Source organism: Lissotriton vulgaris, chromosome 5 (genome assembly GCF_964263255.1).
Source record: "Lissotriton vulgaris chromosome 5, aLisVul1.2, whole genome shotgun sequence".
NCBI classification, from domain to species: Eukaryota; Metazoa; Chordata; class Amphibia; order Caudata; family Salamandridae; genus Lissotriton; species Lissotriton vulgaris.
The window spans coordinates 1511629977-1511650425 of NC_141693.1; the positions used below are offsets into that span (position 1 = coordinate 1511629977).

The following is a 20449-nucleotide window of genomic DNA, read 5'->3' on the forward strand; positions in this document are numbered from 1 at the left end:
AAGAGGGGCGGGGCTTCAAGTCCCATTTTGGAACTGTATCGACTCCAAGAAGCTCTCGCAGAGCAAGCAGAGCATGTGCGCTGCAACGCCAGGTGAGACCTAAAAAGGTCTTCAGTCAGGCTAGACAGGCTGAATTCCAACGAGGAGAGAGGCACTTCTTTTCTGCCCAGTTTCTGCCCAGTCTATTTGAGATCACTCTACAGGTAGCCATGGAAAGAGACCAGTAGAGAGTGAGGGTCTGGATTCAAAGTGTGTCACTGCCGCTCCCTGTCAATTGTGTGAGGCCCAAGAAATGCTTAAGACAAATAAGTGCAGGGATCCAAAATGTTTCATACGAAACTGTCACAGCATTACAGAATGCCATGCCTGCAGAATACCAAGGCTGCCTAGTTTTGTTTCCACCTTGTTGCTCTTTCCTCCACCACCCTACACTTCCTATCAGCTTTTCTACCCACCTTTGTCACTGTCTGCCTTTCTCTTCCACCTTCGGTGTTCCTTCTTCTCTTTTGGTCTGGGTCAAAATCTGATGATGAAATTTAAGTCTGAGTCTTCAAAAACGGGCGCTGGTTGCCCACCACCCCCAACCACTTGCAAAAAGGAAGCACTGCCTCCAAGGCTCTGAAATGGTGGATGGGCAGCTGCCTGGTAGTGCCAGCTCGTTTTGACTACTGCAAGTGGTCACATTGTCACACTAACGCTCTGACCTGTGCCCATGCTACCCCAACAACCTATGCCTATGCGGGGAATGAGATTTTGATGTCAATTTATGATCAATTTAATAACTTATCTCATTCGTCGATTTTGGATCGCTTATTATCTGTCATTGAGTAAAAGACAAACCCCGCATAGGTTAGATAAACCCCATTAACTGACGCCACTCCGAAGAACCACTTACAACTGATAAAGTTTGAAAGTTTTATATATAAAAGTCAAATTTGAATGCAAATACAATCCTCGTAGGATAAACCTCAAAGTATACAAAAGAATACAATATCAATTCCAGAACCAGCAATTAAAGTATCGAAGTGAAGTGGTTCCTTGGCGTCATCTACAGAAAGAGAAAATTAATCAAGTTAAATCTGTCCCTACTCTATGCTAAGTGACATCCCTACTTCGCAAGTTCCTAACCTAAAAAGGTGTCAGCAGTTTGACTCCCAAAGAAGTTCAAACTCTCTTAGCCTCTAAAGGTAACTTTAAGTTTGAAGAAGCAGTACCCTTGCTGCCTACCCATCTGCTCTCTAAAGGGTCCTCGGCCTACTGCTCCCTTGTGCTCTGATCTTTCTCAGCACATCTGCTCAAGTCATCTACCCTTCGCCCTTCTCTCTCTGAGCTGTTCTCTCTCGCCTTCGCTAATTCCCCATTGCCAATTGCTATCCTCACCCCGGGGTACTGTCCCTAAAATACACAATCACAGTGTGGGTGAAACGCCCCTTGACGCCCACCACGGACTTTCCCCGATGATGTCAGTTTCTGGCTTCTTCCATTGCTTCATCTCTTTGCGTCGTCCGTTAAGTTGACCTTTCTCCTCCGATGTCATCTTCATCTTCTTATTGGCGACTTCTACTGACACTTTCAGATTAAAAATCATATGAACTTAAACAAGACTTTAACTTACAACGACGATTCTTTGACCCTTCTAGGTCCTGTGAATGGTCATTCAAAACAAGTCTCAAATTCCAAGCGCTTCTTATCACGTTCAGGCAATAAACCTCGTCCAGCGTTGTCACCTTAAATCTAACAAGTGCTAGACTCTTTGGCTCTCACGTCCACATCAAGCTATTCACGACTCCTGTGAGTCCACTAAATTACACACATTGGACTGCGCTCCTACGAAGCCTTGGTCAGTCAGGTTAAAATCACAAATGACCTAAACCCTTCTAACATTCTTACAAAAGCCTTCTATACAATATAACCTTTAACATATATATATATATTCATACTTAGCAAAAGTCCTTTACATAGAATATAAGTGAATGCATTATCATAGAATACAAACTACATAGAGTATAACTTCATAATTCTCATTCGCTATCGTTTTATACATGTTCTACACATTTCTTCACGTTTCATTTCTCACCGCTTCTCCGTTTAAGGTTACACATGTACATGAATTCTACTTTGCACGTTCTACATTTCGTAGGCAATTCTACACCATTTCTACATCAGCCCACTACGTATACGGGCCTTCTAAATCTAATACATGTCCTAAAGTGAATACAGTTACATTTCCTATATTACTTTGGATTATATCGGTTATCTATATGCTATAAGTATCACCTTCACATTACGATATACATTTCATTCCTACGTTATACGACGTGCTTGTAAATATGGCCTATACATATTTTTCTATTCAAATTTGCGCTCTCTCAGTCCCCCCTTTGATGACTTCTAGGAGTCATCACTAAATGCAATTTGAATAACATCTCTAAACAGGACTAGTTACAATATTCCCTCTTTTCATCGTTTCGAGAGCTCTTAAGCTTTTGTACTGTTGATCTTGTAGAACAGCTAATCTCCTTTCTTGCTCTCTCATGGATCTTTGTAACTGGTTCGACCTATACCATTTATACAATTTCACTAACCCTAATATTGTGATTATACAAATTAATACTATCAATACAGGCTTTATTATGTACCATACTATGCTTTTACCAAGGTTGGCAAACCAACTTCCAACCTTTTCCTACTCCATGACCGACTTTTTCCCAAACGTTTATTTTTGATAAGTCTTCGATCTCTTGATGAATCTGTGTAATGTTGTTTATGACTTTCTCAAGTGGTTTTGAATTATCAGGAATATAAGTACAACATTCCTGAACCTTCAAAGCCTTACAAACTCCGCCTTCTTTTGCTAGCAGTACATCTAAAGCAAGTCGGTTCTGAAGAACCATTGCTCTAATCGACTGCATCTCGCCTTCTACTAACATTAATGACCTTGCAGTACTTGCAGATAATCTATCCACAACTGTAGCCAGTCTCCTGATCTTAACATTGTTAAGTATTAAACCTAACATAGGAAACATTGCTCCAAATACATCTCCTACTACTTCTGCATCTCCTACTTCCCTTTTCGCTCTCCTCGAAGCCTTTCCTTCTATAATCACTACATCCTTTGCATGATATATTTTGGGGAAGACAATTGCCAAGTAACACGAACCATACCAATTGTCAGGTAGTTTTACATAGGCATTTCTTCCACATACAAAATATACATTCGGAATCGCTTGCATCCCTTTCATGAAATCTTTCGTATAATACTCTAAACGAAAAGCATGTTCACAATTTACTTCACCTACGAATACATTCTCGTAATATGTCTTGCTTCGAGTTAAACATAACTTTCCTTTCTGCGTTCTATCCAAAGCTATTGGACCATTGCTACCTTTCCTTTTATGTGCCTTCTCTTCTTCGGTCCAATCCGTTTTCCATTATCCTGACATTTTTAGAATCTTCTGTCTTCTGTATCTATCGTCTACTTGTCCTATAAACTTTTTCTCTATTTCTGTCACTTTGCAAGTTAGATTATTTCTGCGTGCGTATGATGTATCTAATGTATCCCATGGAAGAAAGAATTTGGCTAATCTATCCTCTTTTTTGTAATAGTCCCACTTATTCATTTGCTTATAATTCGGAACTTCAGGCAGTACCGAATCATAATTTGAAAAGTAGTACTCAAATCCTTCTCTACCATAAAATATACTAAGCAGTAAACTACATGTTATCCCATAAGTCAACGGGAGATGATGACATCTAATGCCTTCGTCTACAGAAGCCGGCAATTGCATACAAACATAGCAATCTTTGGCCTCCATGGCATCGATATACTCGTATAATAGTTTAGCATATGCGTTTGACCTAAAGTTTCCCTGTGACTCATCTATGTGTAATCTACGAGCTTCATCTGCCAATAACGCTTTTTCACGTATAACATTGCTCTCCTCTTTTTTCCCCATAAGAGCAGGTTTCAAAGTCGTTACAGGCTGTACATTTGCTGTTTCTTTATCACTTTCATGTCCTATTATGTATGATATGGTCACTACTGTAATTATGAGAGATATTACTACTGCTATTAGTGTACCTACTATACATCTAGCTTTTCGGTTTGGGTTGCCGTTCTCCATGTTATCAAAACAGCGTAGCTCCTTCTTTTGCGAAAAAGTTTTCTTTGCAAGTCTTTATTTTCTTTTTTTAAAGTGCTCTTTATCATCAAAGTCTCTTTTTCGCAACAATATTTTTTCTCTTTTAGCAACAGACAACCCTAACCCTTCTCCGTCCTCTAAATATAATCCCTAATTTTATTCTTCTTTCCACTCGGCGCTAGGTTATCTTCTTCTTTATAGCTTATATACAAAAGTCTTTATGCATCAACAATTATTCTCGCACCTGCAGCTTTCACAACAATTTCTAATAATTCAAAACGAATAACTTTCTCTTCTTCTTCTGGAATTTGCTGACCAAAAGTAGGAAACTGTAATCTATTTAGCACTAGATCTTGAATTTGACTCAAATATGGGGGTATGGGAAGTGTGAAAGTCAGTAACCCCTCAGTCTCGAGTCCAGGCGTCAACATCCATATCTCCACTGCCACAAATGGATCGTGATCGATTACTTTCACTTTCTTCACTCTCCCAGATTTCTGTCCCCAAGACATCTACTAGATAAGTCCACTCTGGGGTGGCGTACCTTCTGCAGGGCACACGTACCCTTCTCGATCTCCTTGGACTTTCAGTTCCTGAGTCTGTAGTTTCCTCCTCCTGGTCCGATTCTTCAGCGATCGGGACAAGTGTTCTTTCTTGATCTGTTTTCAAGCTTGGCCTTCTCCTTCTCTCCGGCCAACTAGCTTCATCACTCCTTGTCCTCCCGCTCCTTGTTCTTGGACTCGTTTCTTGGTCACTCTCTACTTGTTCAGTGTCTGATTCAATCTCCCAATTACTCTCTTCTCCTGAGGCGACTTCGGTCCCACTGGTATCCTGACCTTCGTCGACCTGTTCCTTCTCAATCTCAGCCTCTTCGTTCACCTCCACAGCTTGGCTTTCCCCCTCTATGGCCTTTCCGCTTTCTGCTGGATTCTCATCCGAGAGAGGAGCTGTTTCTTCTAGAGGTGTTGGCACTCTTCGGGTGTGTGAGGCGTGTATCCAGTTTGGCAGGCCTCCACACTTTACTGCGGTATTCGTCACAAGTATGACTTGAAACGGTCCTCTCCAGCGCACGTCTAAGCAGTTCTTTCTGACATGCTTCTTCACCAGGACCCAGTCTCCCGGACTCAGGTCATGGCACAAATCTTGTGCTGATGGAACCTCTGCAGCCTGGACCTGGAGGGACACAGAATTAACGGCATCAGATAGTCCCTTACAGTAGTCCAAGATCAAATCGTCTGTGATGTTCACTAGGGCTGCAGTCGGAACCGATGGCAATCTCATAGCTCTCCCCATTAGCACTTCATGTGGAGAGAGACCTGTTTTTCTATCCGGTGTGCTACGTATGCTCATAAGAACCACTGGAAGTGCGTCTGGCCAACTCAGGGATGTTGCTGAACAAACTTTGGCAAGTCTGGACTTTATCGTGCTGTTGATTTGCTCTACAATCCCTGAAGCTTCTGGTCGATAGCTGCAGTGTAACTTCTGATCGATACCTAAAGCTGAACATAGCATCTTCACTATTTCGCTGTTAAAATGAGTTCCTCTGTCCGATTCCAAAGAGGATGGCACCCCAAACCTCGGTATCAACTCTCTAAGTAACAATTTTGCTACTGTAAGTGTATCGCACCTACGTGTAGGGTAAGCCTCAACCCATCTAGAAAATATGCAAACAATCACTAAAACGTATCTGAGTCTATTGCATTTAGGCATTTCTATAAAATCAAGCTGCATTCTATTGAAAGGCCCCCCAGACCTCCCAATGTGACTCAACGTAACTGGTGTTCTCTTTCCCACGTTTAGTTGCTGACAGATCGTGCATCGCTGACACACTGCTTCTGCCGCTACTCTAAACTTTGGGTTAAACCACGTTTGTCTGAATACTCTCACCATAGCATCTCTACCTATGTGTGCTGATCCATGCAATTTCCTTGCCATCGGACTAACAAGTTCATTTGGTAAAACTGCTCTTTCATCTGCGGAGATCCAGAAATTCATCTCACTTCTGGAACAACCTGCTGTTTCCCAACTCTTTTTCTCATCATCTGGTGCATTTTCCTGAACACTTCTTAATTCATCCCACGTATCTACAGTATCCAACAACATTGTCAATTCAGTTCTTTCCTGGATTCCCCCCCACCTTTACATCAGTGTGAGAATATCCCTGTTCTGCGCAGTAACGCGCTACTTCATCCGCATAGCGGTTACCTAGAGATACAAAATCAACGTTCTTCGTATGCGCAGCACATTTGACAACTGCAATGGCTGCTGGAACTTGCAATGCCTCTAACAAAAGTCTCACGAATTCTCCATTCCTAATGGGAGAACCCGAGGAGGTCATGTAACCTCTTTGAGACCATAACTGCCCGTAATCGTGAACTACCCCGAAACCATACTGGCTATCGGTGTATATGGTGACTCGAAGTTTGTCGCCCGCTAAGCAAGCACGAGTCAACGCAACAATTTCAGCTACCTGAGCGGAGTGTACTCCTTCCAGGCAAGCGGCTTCTATTACTCTCGTAATTGTGCAAACTGCATAAGCTGCTCTCAGCTGACCGATATTGTCTCTTACACAAGAACCATCAACAAAGAATATTTCATCGGGGTCAGTCAATGGCTCATCTACAATATCGGGTCTCGGTTTGGTACATAGTTCAGTCACATCAAGGCAATCATGATCTGTACAAATTTCGTCGTCAATCTCATTTGGGAGTGGCATCAAAGTTGCAGGATTCAAGACGGAGCATCTTTTTAGGGTCACATTCTCGGCAGCCAGTATGACTTGCTCGTAGCGTGTGAGCCTGCTATTTGTCAGATGCTGAGTCTTAGTCCTGGTCATTAACAATTCTACAGAATGAGGTACATACACCACTAACTGATGACCCATTACTACACTTTCAGAACGTTCAATGCTGACACCCGTTGCAGCTACGGATTTGAGACATCCGGGCAACGCTGCGGCTACTGGATCTAATGTAGCCGAAAAATACGCTACTGGTCTACGCGCATCTCCGTGTATCTGAGCTAAAACTGCTAATGCGCATCCCTCTCTTTCGCAACAGTAAAGCAAAAATGGTTTTGTGTAATCAGGCATTCCTAAAGCCGGGGCACGACATAGGTCCTCCCTCAGCTGCAAAAACGCTATCAAACAATCTTTGTCCCATGGTACCGGATCACTTACTCCTTTGTGCGTCAGTTGTAATAAAGGTTTTGCCTTCAGTGAGAAGTTGGCTATCCACTGCCGACAATAACCGACCATGCCTAGAAACATCCTGACTTCTCTTTGTGTTGTAGGCGCGTTCATTTTCATGATCGCCTCTATTCTGTCTGGAGACACCTTCCGCTTTCCCTTTTCAATCCTATGGCCCAAGTATTGCACTTCAGTCATACAATATTGCAATTTACTTGGAGACACCTTGTGTCCGTTCTCGGCCAAGTGATTTAGTAAAGTTATGGTGTCTTCTCTGCAAGCTTCCTCAGTTTCTGACGCAACCAGGAGGTCGTCTATGTACTGGACTAGAACCGAATTCTTGGGCAGTACTAGACTTTCAAGATTTCTTTTTAATAGCTGGTTAAAGATCGATGGGCTTTCTGTATACCCCTGAGGGATACGACACCATGTTAAAACGCGATCTTCCAGCTTAAAAGCGAAAAGATACTGGCTCTCTTCATCTAAAGGAATCGAAAAGAAAGCCTGGCACAAATCTATCACGGTAAACCATTCAGCTTGGAACGGTATCTGAAATAGTATCACTGATGGATTCGGTACCACTGGACAACATGAGACAACAATGTTATTAATCTTCCGAAGATCCTGCACTATTCTGTATTTTCCACTAGGCTTCTGCAAACCCATAATCGGGGAGTTACATGGACTACCCACGATCTCCTTCAGTATTCCCTGTTTAATCATGTATTCGATCACAGGCTTTATTCCTGCAATCGTCTCTGGAGTCAACTTGTATTGTGGAGTTCTTGGATACTCAGCATTGGGTCTTACCAAGATCTTTACTGGTTCTACTCCTTTAATCAGTCCTATTTCTTCTCCAGTAAAATCCCACACCTCAGCTGACACTTTCTCCCTCAAATCCTGTGGAAGCTCCTCCACTGTTAAGGTAGGATATAGTTCCACGCACTCTTGCGAGTTTACAACCTTAAAATCGGCATCCTCATCATTGGTCTGCACTTCTACTCCTTCAGGCGTGCAATGTATTGTGCAATTCAGTTTACACAATAGATCTCTTCCTAGCAAACACACAGGGCTAGAATCACAGATCACAAACTGATGTTCGTCACTGTAATTCCCTATTTTTACTGACACTGGTTCGGTCAGAGGGTTAGTCATCCTCTTGTTTGCGACTCCTACCACCTGAATCGTCTCTCCCGATATTGGCAGACCTGGGACTACCGCTGATCTCAACGTGGATCGATTGGCCCCTGTATCCACCAAAAAGGTTGTAGGACATCCAGCTACTTCAGCCTCTACGTATGGTCCTCTCTGATCTACCTCCAGGGCTGCTCCTAGAGTACAGTCTTCCTCCCTGTTTACTCGTTGCCCTGTAAGAGGATCAACGTAGTAGCATTCTTCTCCTCCTACAAATAATGGCATTTGTCTATAGGTTTTCCCTCCGTTTGTGATGCGAGGTGGTTGAGGAAACGGGGCTCGAGGAGTCTGAGTCCCCCCTTTGATAAACTTTCCCTTCGGGACTGCTGCTCCCTTAACCACGTTATTCTGTACCTCTTCCTCCTCTTGTTCTAATTCCCCTGTCTCAACATTGTAAGGACACTCGCGTCTCCAATGTCCCACTTCGTTACACTGATGACACCTCGTTGTCTTTTTCAGTGTCGCAATATCCATTCTCGGTCTCGGTCTTTCTTCCTCATCTCTGCTCTGATTATTCTGTTTCTTTGCTTGCGTTCCTGTTCCCTGTTGCCGCTGTCCACCCTTTCCAGCTGCTTGCATTTGTACCAGCATTAATTTTTCCTTGAGTTTCTTTGCCTTTGAATCTATCTCATCGCTACAGTACCTTGCATACCTCAAAATTTCGTCTAAAGGTTTATTCTGCCAACAGATCAGATGCTGTTGTATCATCAGGCTTATGTCTGGTCTTAATCCTAAAACAAACTTCGACACAAACTGTCCTATGTCCTTAGGATCCATTACGTCTAACCCACTGTATTGTTTAAATGCTTTCAGTAGCCTCTTATAGAACTCGTGAACTGTCTCTTTGGGCTCCTGAGTTGTTCGATCTATCTTAACCCAATCTATGTCTTGCACTGGCACTTTCTCTTTTAGCCATGTTATTACTCTTTCGTATTTTTCCATGACTCTATCCGATGGACCATTTGTCCGGGTATCTCTCGGAGGCTCGCAAGTAGGCCATTCAATACTAAGTTTGCATGCCATCCACAAATCTCCGGGTACTACGATATCGAACAATGTGTTCAAATCGATCCACAGCACCTTAGAGATCTTCACGAACCTTTCTACCTGCTTGTACCACTCAACGGGATTTTCTCTAAGCTTCGGGAAGGAATTGGTAAATGCCGCCAAATCCCCCCTACTCCAGGGTACGTGAACGTAGTTTCCGTTCGCGATTTCTCGCAAAGGGAAAGCTTCCATTCGCATTAGGTCTGTGTCCTGGGACTTCACAATTGTACTTCTTCTGACAGATCCCTTCTTAGACCATTTTTCCTCCCATCTATCCAGATCTCTCCATATTCTGATACACATGACTAGTTCCCGTATGTGTACTCTTAGTCCAATCGTTCTACGTTCATCCAAATCTAGGTCTGTGCAATTCAGCCTATGATTGGGCTGTAAAGCTTTGGTTCGTGACATGTCTATCATATACTTTTCCGCTAATTCAGATAGTTTTTCATGAGCTGCCCTTGCTTTCCGAGTAACATCTTTGGATAAGAACAATATTTCATCTGGTGCGTACAGTTCCAACCTCTCTATTGCCACTGTGCCGTCTATTATTTCGTCCAAGTCTGATTTTAAGCTCATTACATCAATCCGTCTTGCTTTTATTTCAGCTCTCAGTATGTCAGTCCTAGGTGGTTCGCTCATACCCCTCTCACCTCCACTATGCGCCCTACGCCTAAGCACAGGTGAGTTATGAGGAGTTTTCTTTCCATCCCTTTGTTCCCATCTCTCTAGATCCCAAGCCTTTCCATCTTCCCGTGGGGTGTGGTGGAACATTACTCCATCCCCCATCCCTACACTTCGTTTTTTCGGCTCGGTTTCTCCAGATACGATATAGGATCCACCGTTCTGTTCTAAATCACTGTAACTCGCTTGCTGTCTGGTGTCGCTCAATAACCTATAAGGTCCTTCTTGGCTCCCCATGCTCCCGCGATCTCGATCCTGATCACCAGAAGTATGGCGAGACGTTTCGCGACTCCTTATATTCTCGTGACTTCGCTCATGATCACCGGATGCATGGCGAGACCCTTCACGACTCTCCATGTTCCCGTGATTCCAATGGTGCACTGTTTCACCCGGGGTATGGTGAGTGCATCTAAAAGTATTTCGATACTCCTGCGTCCTTCGTTCCCCCTCACTAAAGGTGACGCGAGGCACTTCGCCACACCCTGTACTCCTGTCGTCGCACATTTGCCTATTGCCGCTAATAATAGGGCAATCATTTCCTCTGTTTTCCTGGCTCCCTCTCTCCCACTCCGGGCTGCTTTCGCCAGCTCCACAATGAGAGAGGATCCGGTTATCCTGGTTTCTCCACTCTGCTCCTGTTTCTAAACTTTTATTCCGAGCCTCTTCGGCAGTATCCCATTCTTTCAGGTATTCCCTTAGTTCTTTATGGGTTTTCGGTCTTGGTCCCCTTAAGTCCATTGGCCCTCTTTGACCCCCCTGTTCTATCCAGGGACCTGTTGCGGCATCCAATGGGGTACTCCGACTCATCGGTGCTAATATCTGTCTCTGAGGATTCATCATGGTATTCCTATTCTCCATCTCTGCTCTTTCCCTGTCCCATCGTGCCTGTTCCTCCTGCTGGACCCCTTCCGGGTTATAGATTGATACGATAGGGCCTATGGTAACAGGTACCTGTAAAGCGTCTGGCATTTGGTAGGACCTTGCATATTGTGTCTCTGGCACCTTCTGGACCACTACTCTTCCCACTACTCTCTGTTCGGAACTAGATTGAGGTACTTCCTCATCTTTCTTGGGATCCCACTCCGTTACTGGGATCGATTTATATTCCCCCCATCTAGCTCCGTCTTCTTGTGGTAATATGGGACTTGCGGCCCCTCCGCTGTACGGAGGTGGTCTATCCGTTAATAGCCTCTCTATCAGATCCTCCTCTGTCTCGCTTTCCTCATCTTCCTCTAGAGGTTTCTTTTCTCCCGTAACTTCCAGCATCGGGTACAGTTTGTCTGCTTCTATCTTTTGTACCCTCCACTTTTTGGCTTCCTCGTCCCATTTAGCATCCTGTACTGCCTTTACTGATCGTCTCACTCTTTCTTGGCGCCTCTTTACGCTCTTTTCGTGTGCTGTTCTAAACCATACACTAAGTGCTTCGAACTGTGTTGGCCTCGGTAGAGGTCTTGTTGCAAGCATTACCGCTTTTAGTTCGTTCAACACATCTAGCTTAAACGTTCCGAATCTCGGAAACGTCAGTTCCTTACTCCCTTCAGTTAGCTTATTCCACTCGGAGATCCATAGTATCGAGTGCAAGCCTACATTCACTGCCATATAATACGCTGGTGTGCCTTCTGGTGGAGCTTCTTCTCCGGCATATAAGTTTCTTCTATTCCTCCTAAAGAGTGCTCTTAAACTCTTAAAACACTTCATTTTTGATAATCTACAATTTTCCTCTTACTCTTCCTTGTTTACGTCCCGATGACAACTAACCAATCCCTAGGCGGCTCTCTCTAATCGGCCTATCTCAGTGCGACTCTTCGCTGACGTCTGACAAACTAACCAATCTCAGCGCGGTTCTATGCTGACGTCACTCGTTCCCTCTGCAGCAGTTCTCCTCCGTTCTCAACTCGTCTCACGATCTCGCATGCGTTTTCATTCATACGCTGAAAAATGACTACTTCCGTCCAAGCGATCACTTTTCTCTGACTGTACGGCCACAGTCTAACTGTAATTGCTACCTCAACTGACGAACGTCTTCCCTCTGACGGTCGGACGATCGCCTCAACTGATAGGTTACTTACACACAGTAAACGTACGACCAGCGTCCGTTACTCATTCACTCACTCTTACGCTCCCCCTATCATCGGTCTGTCGGGAAATCAATGGTACCTCATGACCCCCTTTCAATGGTAGACAAATTACTCTGGGTGTTCGATACACCCGAACCACTTAAGTCCTTCCCTGGAGCTTAAGATTTCATCCGGTTGCGCGCGCTCACAACCTTCCCCCAATCACACTACAGGCATTCAACTCCGCTTGACATTATAACACAGGAACAACATAAAACACCGCAATCTTACAACGCATGACCCTTATACTCACTCTCGATCGACTCTGCTGCTTTTTCTCTCGTCGCACCGTCAGCACCGTCTTCGGCTGCAATTCTTCTTCTGGTCGTCGATGACTAGAGACCTTGGGGTAAACTAAACCTAGCCTAGGTCGTCTTCCTCAAGAAGATAACCATCTTTACTCTGCTACCAACTGCGGGGAATGAGATTTTGATGTCAATTTATGATCAATTTAATAACTTATCTCATTCGTCGATTTTGGATCGCTTATTATCTGTCATTGAGTAAAAGACAAACCCCGCATAGGTTAGATAAACCCCATTAACTGACGCCACTCCGAAGAACCACTTACAACTGATAAAGTTTGAAAGTTTTATATATAAAAGTCAAATTTGAATGCAAATACAATCCTCGTAGGATAAACCTCAAAGTATACAAAAGAATACAATATCAATTCCAGAACCAGCAATTAAAGTATCGAAGTGAAGTGGTTCCTTGGCGTCATCTACAGAAAGAGAAAATTAATCAAGTTAAATCTGTCCCTACTCTATGCTAAGTGACATCCCTACTTCGCAAGTTCCTAACCTAAAAAGGTGTCAGCAGTTTGACTCCCAAAGAAGTTCAAACTCTCTTAGCCTCTAAAGGTAACTTTAAGTTTGAAGAAGCAGTACCCTTGCTGCCTACCCATCTGCTCTCTAAAGGGTCCTCGGCCTACTGCTCCCTTGTGCTCTGATCTTTCTCAGCACATCTGCTCAAGTCATCTACCCTTCGCCCTTCTCTCTCTGAGCTGTTCTCTCTCGCCTTCGCTAATTCCCCATTGCCAATTGCTATCCTCACCCCGGGGTACTGTCCCTAAAATACACAATCACAGTGTGGGTGAAACGCCCCTTGACGCCCACCACGGACTTTCCCCGATGATGTCAGTTTCTGGCTTCTTCCATTGCTTCATCTCTTTGCGTCGTCCGTTAAGTTGACCTTTCTCCTCCGATGTCATCTTCATCTTCTTATTGGCGACTTCTACTGACACTTTCAGATTAAAAATCATATGAACTTAAACAAGACTTTAACTTACAACGACGATTCTTTGACCCTTCTAGGTCCTGTGAATGGTCATTCAAAACAAGTCTCAAATTCCAAGCGCTTCTTATCACGTTCAGGCAATAAACCTCGTCCAGCGTTGTCACCTTAAATCTAACAAGTGCTAGACTCTTTGGCTCTCACGTCCACATCAAGCTATTCACGACTCCTGTGAGTCCACTAAATTACACACATTGGACTGCGCTCCTACGAAGCCTTGGTCAGTCAGGTTAAAATCACAAATGACCTAAACCCTTCTAACATTCTTACAAAAGCCTTCTATACAATATAACCTTTAACATATATATATATATTCGTACTTAGCAAAAGTCCTTTACATAGAATATAAGTGAATGCATTATCATAGAATACAAACTACATAGAGTATAACTTCATAATTCTCATTCGCTATCGTTTTATACATGTTCTACACATTTCTTCACGTTTCATTTCTCACCGCTTCTCCGTTTAAGGTTACACATGTACATGAATTCTACTTTGCACGTTCTACATTTCGTAGGCAATTCTACACCATTTCTACATCAGCCCACTACGTATACGGGCCTTCTAAATCTAATACATGTCCTAAAGTGAATACAGTTACATTTCCTATATTACTTTGGATTATATCGGTTATCTATATGCTATAAGTATCACCTTCACATTACGATATACATTTCATTCCTACGTTATACGACGTGCTTGTAAATATGGCCTATACATATTTTTCTATTCAAATTTGCGCTCTCTCACCTACGTTGTCTTTCTGTCCTGCTGACTGTTCCACTAAGATCAGTCTCGCAGGAGGCAGGTACAGTCATTGCAGTGTTGATTGGCAGAGGGACCATATCTATGAATGCATCATGCCTAGATACTCATTCTGTGTCAATGTGTTGAGAACTCCCTCAAGGGAGAGGCGTGGCGCAGAGGCAAGAGCGCCGACTCCGGAGCGCGGGACACGGTTCGATCCCTGTTGCCGGCGGTAGATCAGCTCAGCATCATGTAACTCTGGGCTCTAGCTTGCTTAATCAACCCGACGGCCCCAGCGCTTGCATACCCTTAGGAGTGATGTCACACTTTACAAATCGGTGTTTCCGTTCCTTTAAAACCCCTTTTATTATCAATGGTGATTAGGAAAATGTGCCTAAGAAGGGTGGTGTGCCACCTATTTAACCAAATGTGCCGTGATGTAGAGTCTACAACACCATGTATAATTACATTTATGTTCTTTTCAGTTTTCATACATTATTTTGTACAGAAGTGCTTGCACACCTTCATTTGGCACATATTACCTGAAAAACAATCCCAAATGTTCCTTTCTCTCTGTGCTTTTAGTTTCACACTCCTTACCACAAATTGCTGACAAGATCGAATACTTTAAAAATACTGGTAGAAGTGTTGTGTCGTTTGAAATCTCACTATATGATGGTTCAGTTGTGCACATTCGTGAAGGTATTGCATGAGCTCCCAATCCATTATTTTTCCTGGCTAGGGTATGTTAGAGATTGTTTGGTAACTTCCGGGGTCTTCCCTTCTGCTGATAGTCTTACAGTGGGCATGGTGATGGCTTGTTTATGAAGGACATATTTGAATTAGCTGGGAATCATGTGTTATATTTGCAATGTCTATAGTGCGGTTAGAGGCATTGACTAAGGGCTATCCCTTTTGAATGGGACGTGAGTCCAGCTGAGCAAGGCTCTGCAATTGCAACAAGTAAGGTGCTTGGAACTCTACACCAAAATGACATTGTTCTTTTTCTTTACATTTCCTAGGCTTGGATCCAGGAAAAGGGACCAGGGTGTTGCGTCAGGTTGTAGGAGAGTCGGTCACACTGGAGTGTGTTTACGACCAGTCCCAGCGGTGGTCAAAAGAGTGGTGTAAACAGACAAGTGACAAGTCCTGCGACTGGATCGGGCATTCTGATGGAAGCATAAATCCAGACCACCAGTGGGTGAGATCGTCGGTCTCTATGACTCCTGAGGCTGGCAGGATGGCGCTGACCATCAGAGACCTGCAGCTTTGGGACAGTGGGTTCTACCTGTGCAAGGAGTCTGGTGGGTTCACTGTCCTTTGCAGCACCATCCTTGTGGTCTCACATAAGGACAGCGCAGATGGAGGTGAGATTATTTTTATAATAATTTAAATGAGATGTAGCTGCCATCTGTTTGAGGGTGCAAGTCACTTCCCTGCTGACCTCTCCTTCTCCTGGGATCTGCTGAACCCCTTGTATTTTTCTGCTCCTTTTCTATTTCTCGTTATTCGTACCACAGAAACTTTAGCCTGCAAGGCAAGTAAGAAACATTCCTTCGAAGAGCTGTTTACTGTCTGCAGAGACTAATAATGAATACAAAACAATTGGGAATTAAAGACTCACGATATTCGATTAGGACAAGGAAGGAAATTAAAAATGATTCCTCTCCATTCTGAAGGTGATAATTGGCCCATCCGCATAACATATACAAATATCTTCTTGCTGCTTCAACACCTTACAAGCTCGCCAGCACTGCTGCAGGGATGAGTGGGATGAGGAGCTACAAAGCGGCTGCGCTTGCAGTGGGGCAAGTGTCTAGTGCACCCCCACCCATCAGTGATCCTACCTAGATGTTGGGTTTCCTTGCCTTGAATGCAACACAATCAAAAGTAGGGCAACCAATACCAGTTTATATACTTATTTAATATTCACTAAATTATTCAGCCTACCAAATGACTGATGCAGGATGAGTGACCATAGTCTTTGCGCTTCTTTTTCTTATGCTTCTCTTGCACAATGTATATCTTCCTTGGCATAACCCGTGTACCATACCAACATTATACTTTAGAAATAACTCTCAGCACCATCAAAATGCTAAGCCATCCTGCGTGAAAAACGTGTGCTACCTTACCAGCACATCCAGGTGAAGCTTGTACTATAACCTAAATTAATGGTATACTCTCACTCAAAAACGGTGCACATTTGGCACAACTCATGGCACCATCATGTGCACAACGCAGTTTCAAGCCATATTATAGGCTTAGCATATGCAACCTGTGCAGCAAATCCAGATCACGCCATATTGACACATAGCTCTACAACATCAGTATACGTTAGATAACTCCTTGCTTTGTTATGCATACAACACCGCTCCAGGCCATCTAGTTGACTAAGCATTTTCCACATAAATGGTGGTTAATTTATACTAACACATCTGTATTTTACCACCAACCTACATACCAACCAAACTGAAAAAGTTACATTACACCGAACACAAATGGTTATCCGCATAATAGCCTTAGAGCAAAATTATTCGCAAAATGATCTCATAACATAACTGCTTGAGGCCGAGTAATCAGCACCCTGCAACCACACACCTTAGCAGAATGAAACAAACAGCAGTGTCTTGGGAAAAATAATGCGTAACAAAAGAGGTATAATTCACCACACACACACACACGCACACGCACACACACACACACACAATGACCTCTCAGATCCATAAGAGCATCTAGCTGACCAATATAAAATGTAACCTATTCATACAATATAATCAGCTCTAACCTTGCCAGGCCTTCTCCAGTATGAATCAGCCTTCTCCAGATTCTGAAAAAAGTTGGGAGTACTCTCATGGTGTGAATATGCTATGCAAATGTGTAAAATACCTAACATGTGATAAGAAAAGTTGTGGGTGTAGAGTGTAGAGATTTGGGTTTAACAGACCAGGCAGGAGTTGCTTAAGGGTGTACCCTCTCTAGGTCAACAGATTGGCAACTCGAACGATAGCTGTACAACACCAGTGTTTTCCTAGTAGCTCGACAACCCAAAGAGAACCATTGGCATCTTATTGAACAACACCGTCCCATGGGACTCAATACTGAGTGCACCAGGAGGTGTGGGTCAGAGATGGGCAAAGGGCAGCTGTTCATGCCTTGTAACCGGTCATACAGCCTCTCCCTAACTCATTGTTCAGAGAAGGTTACTTTTCCCCACACATACATATTTCACAACTCCACAGGTGAAGTTGGAAGACTTCTGTTTTTTGGCAAGAAGACTAGGAATGTTTACTATTTTGAGAAGGCTGCAAAAGAATCTGCTAAGAAACAGCAGCTACTGAGCAGCAAGAAATGTATAACAGTCCACTAATGACAGACCAATAGCTTCAAATGGATGCCTTGCTTGGCAGCGGCTGACTGGAAACATCAATGAACATATGTTTGAAGTAAAAGAGAGCTGTTAGCGAGGTTAAGGCCAACCACAGTGCTCAAAATCACTCATTTAAGTTACGTTACCTATTACTAATAGGTCATACCCTCTGATCTGGTCAGTGCGTGATGTATTATGAGGTTTCCGTGATTAAATGAGCAGTCCTGTGAGCATGTGATGTAATCACAGATGCTGTACTATATTGCTGGTTGGAGTTTTATGCCTAAAAAAAGATTCTACCTCCCTGGTAGCAGGAGATTGGGATAAAAAAACACACATAAAATTCACCCTTGAACACAGACTCTCTCACCGACATAGCCAAACCACACATGCAGCATTCCAACTTCCTCAACTCCTCACCCACGGGCAATGAAACAGGCAAGTGGCCAAGTCTCAATTTGCTCTTTATAACTGCGCGGCCTGAAGAGTGATAACTGGAAGGAGAATGAATGGGCTGAGGCGAGAAGATGCAGAGCACGAAGTCAAAGCGAAGAATCTGTCTCATGCAGGGCCGGACTAGCCATAGCGGGCACCGGGCATTTCCCCGTTGGGCCGCAGGGTTGGGGGACGGTTTTGGGCCTTTGGGGGCCGATTTTGTCACGGGGCCGTTTTTGCAGCATAACTATAATATCGGCCGCTGTAACGAAATCGGCAGAAACCGGCCCTGGTAAACAGTTCGGCCGCACACCCAAACACCTGGGGGCCTGGCCAAGCACTTTACCTGGGCCGGTTTTGAGTCTCAGTCTCGCCCTGGTCTCCTGGCTGATGCGGCAAAGCAGCTGATAAGGGGCCCTGTAGCAGAATAGAAAGGAGAGAGAGGGTGTCAAAGATTGTCCCAGCATCCCAACACTGCCTTCTCAAACAAAAAACATGGCGCAATTTGTAAGAGAGGGTCTGGTGAACATGCACATGAATCACACTGTTCTGCAGACTCACATTTTAACTGGCCGTCTGTCAAAAACCAGGGGCAGAGGTTCACTTGTTTAGACTGCCTGAGGTGCTGCCTAACCTCATTCAAGCGGATGTACCATGTTACAACGCATACTATTACAACTACCTACCGTTACAACGCGACCATTACAACGCATACCATTACAACGCATAGCGCTTTGAGGTGCTGGATAGTGGTAAGTATAATTTACTATTCTAACTCCAGTCCCCGTGGACCCTAGGGAAGGTGTTGGATAGTAAATTATACTTATTCCCTATCCTAGAGCGCCCCCCAGCGCAATGCGTTGTAATGGTATGCGTTGTAAAAGTCGCGTTGTAATGGTAGTGCGGAGTAAAAGATGCGTTGTAACGGGTGTATACCCATTCAAGCAGCACAGCAGGATTTAATGAGCTGCAAATCAGTGTTGCAGAGCCCTTAAGTGAAAGCCGGGCTCACCAGCAGCCTGACCTGCAGGACACTACAGAGCTCTTCACAGAAAGAGGAGGGAGTGTTAAAATCTTTTATGTTATATATATATTTTTTTTCATTGAAAAAGACAAAGGTTACAGGTACGTTATTTTTAGGCTCAGATTTCACTGGTACAAAACCAGTGAACTTCAGCGGGTATAGTTAGTTGAGTGAACTATAATTTATGCCCCAGCTATGCAATGCTCATGACCTCACGTATTACATCGCTCATGACATTGTCAGTGACATATACACACAGTTATAGCTACCCTAAAGTTGTAGTCACTTACATTATGTTACCGTGTCCCTAATCTCACTACTTTATAGGAGTGCTAGGCATGTCAAAAATTGTGAAGGGCTGTCGTCACTCACCACCAGGTGTCATGCTTCATCATAGGCAGCCCTCGCTCTCTAAAAACCCGTTTTGATAGAGAGTGTGCCAACACCTGGAGACAGGTAGGCACTTCTAATCATTTAAGTGCGGCTTGTCGAGAATAGTGAGTTAAAAACCAATGTAGTACCCCAATTTGCATTTAATCGTAAACCTATCCTGATGCAGCCAGCCAGACATGCGCACTTTAAAACCTCGAATCCAGCTGTCTTCAGACAGCTGGGTTAGAGTAAGTGCAAGGCTCCACTTTCCTTGGAAGCTACGAGTGAGGCCGCTCCCAACAATCAGGGCACTGCTCTCACAGCATGTAGGCAGTGCAGGGTTGGTTGAGGAACTTCTCAAGGGCTCGCTCTGCAGGAGGAAGATGTGCATCAAGGAACAGGTTCAGAGTCGGACGTGTCACAGGTAAATGTTTTTTATTTTTACTCACCACCCATTTGCCCACCTCACCACTCCCCATAGGTGCCAGCCACCACTGCTGTACACCACCACAAGGCAGCCCACTGACACACAATGCAGGCACGGATGGTGGCTCTGTGAGAGAGTCACAGAAACAATAGGAGGTGCATGCAGTGCAATTCATTGTGATTCTGTGCTTCAGGGACTACAGCTTTAATCTGCGGAAGGTGAAAGATTGTGCCCCGCACTGATGTGCCGCTAAAGATAAATGAAGAGCAGTGCATTGCCTGCTTTTTTACACGTGGGCCAGAGTAAGTCAGTACTACCAGAGACAAGCAGTGCCTAATTTGATCTGACGGTGGCCTGTAGGTGCACCAGCACTCATTTTTCCTCATTAGACATTTACCTGGCACAGG

General features: G+C 44.0%; 1 protein-coding gene across 1 annotated transcript in view; it reads left to right on the forward strand.

The window, feature by feature from the left end:
• Positions 1-20449, forward strand: part of LOC147712885 (polymeric immunoglobulin receptor-like) — a 306547-nt gene that overhangs the window by 152096 nt on the left and 134002 nt on the right. The window contains exon 3 of the mRNA XM_086923545.1: positions 15440-15784. Within this exon, the coding sequence (XP_086779671.1) occupies positions 15440-15784 (345 nt within the window). The remainder of the gene's footprint in view (positions 1-15439; positions 15785-20449) is intronic.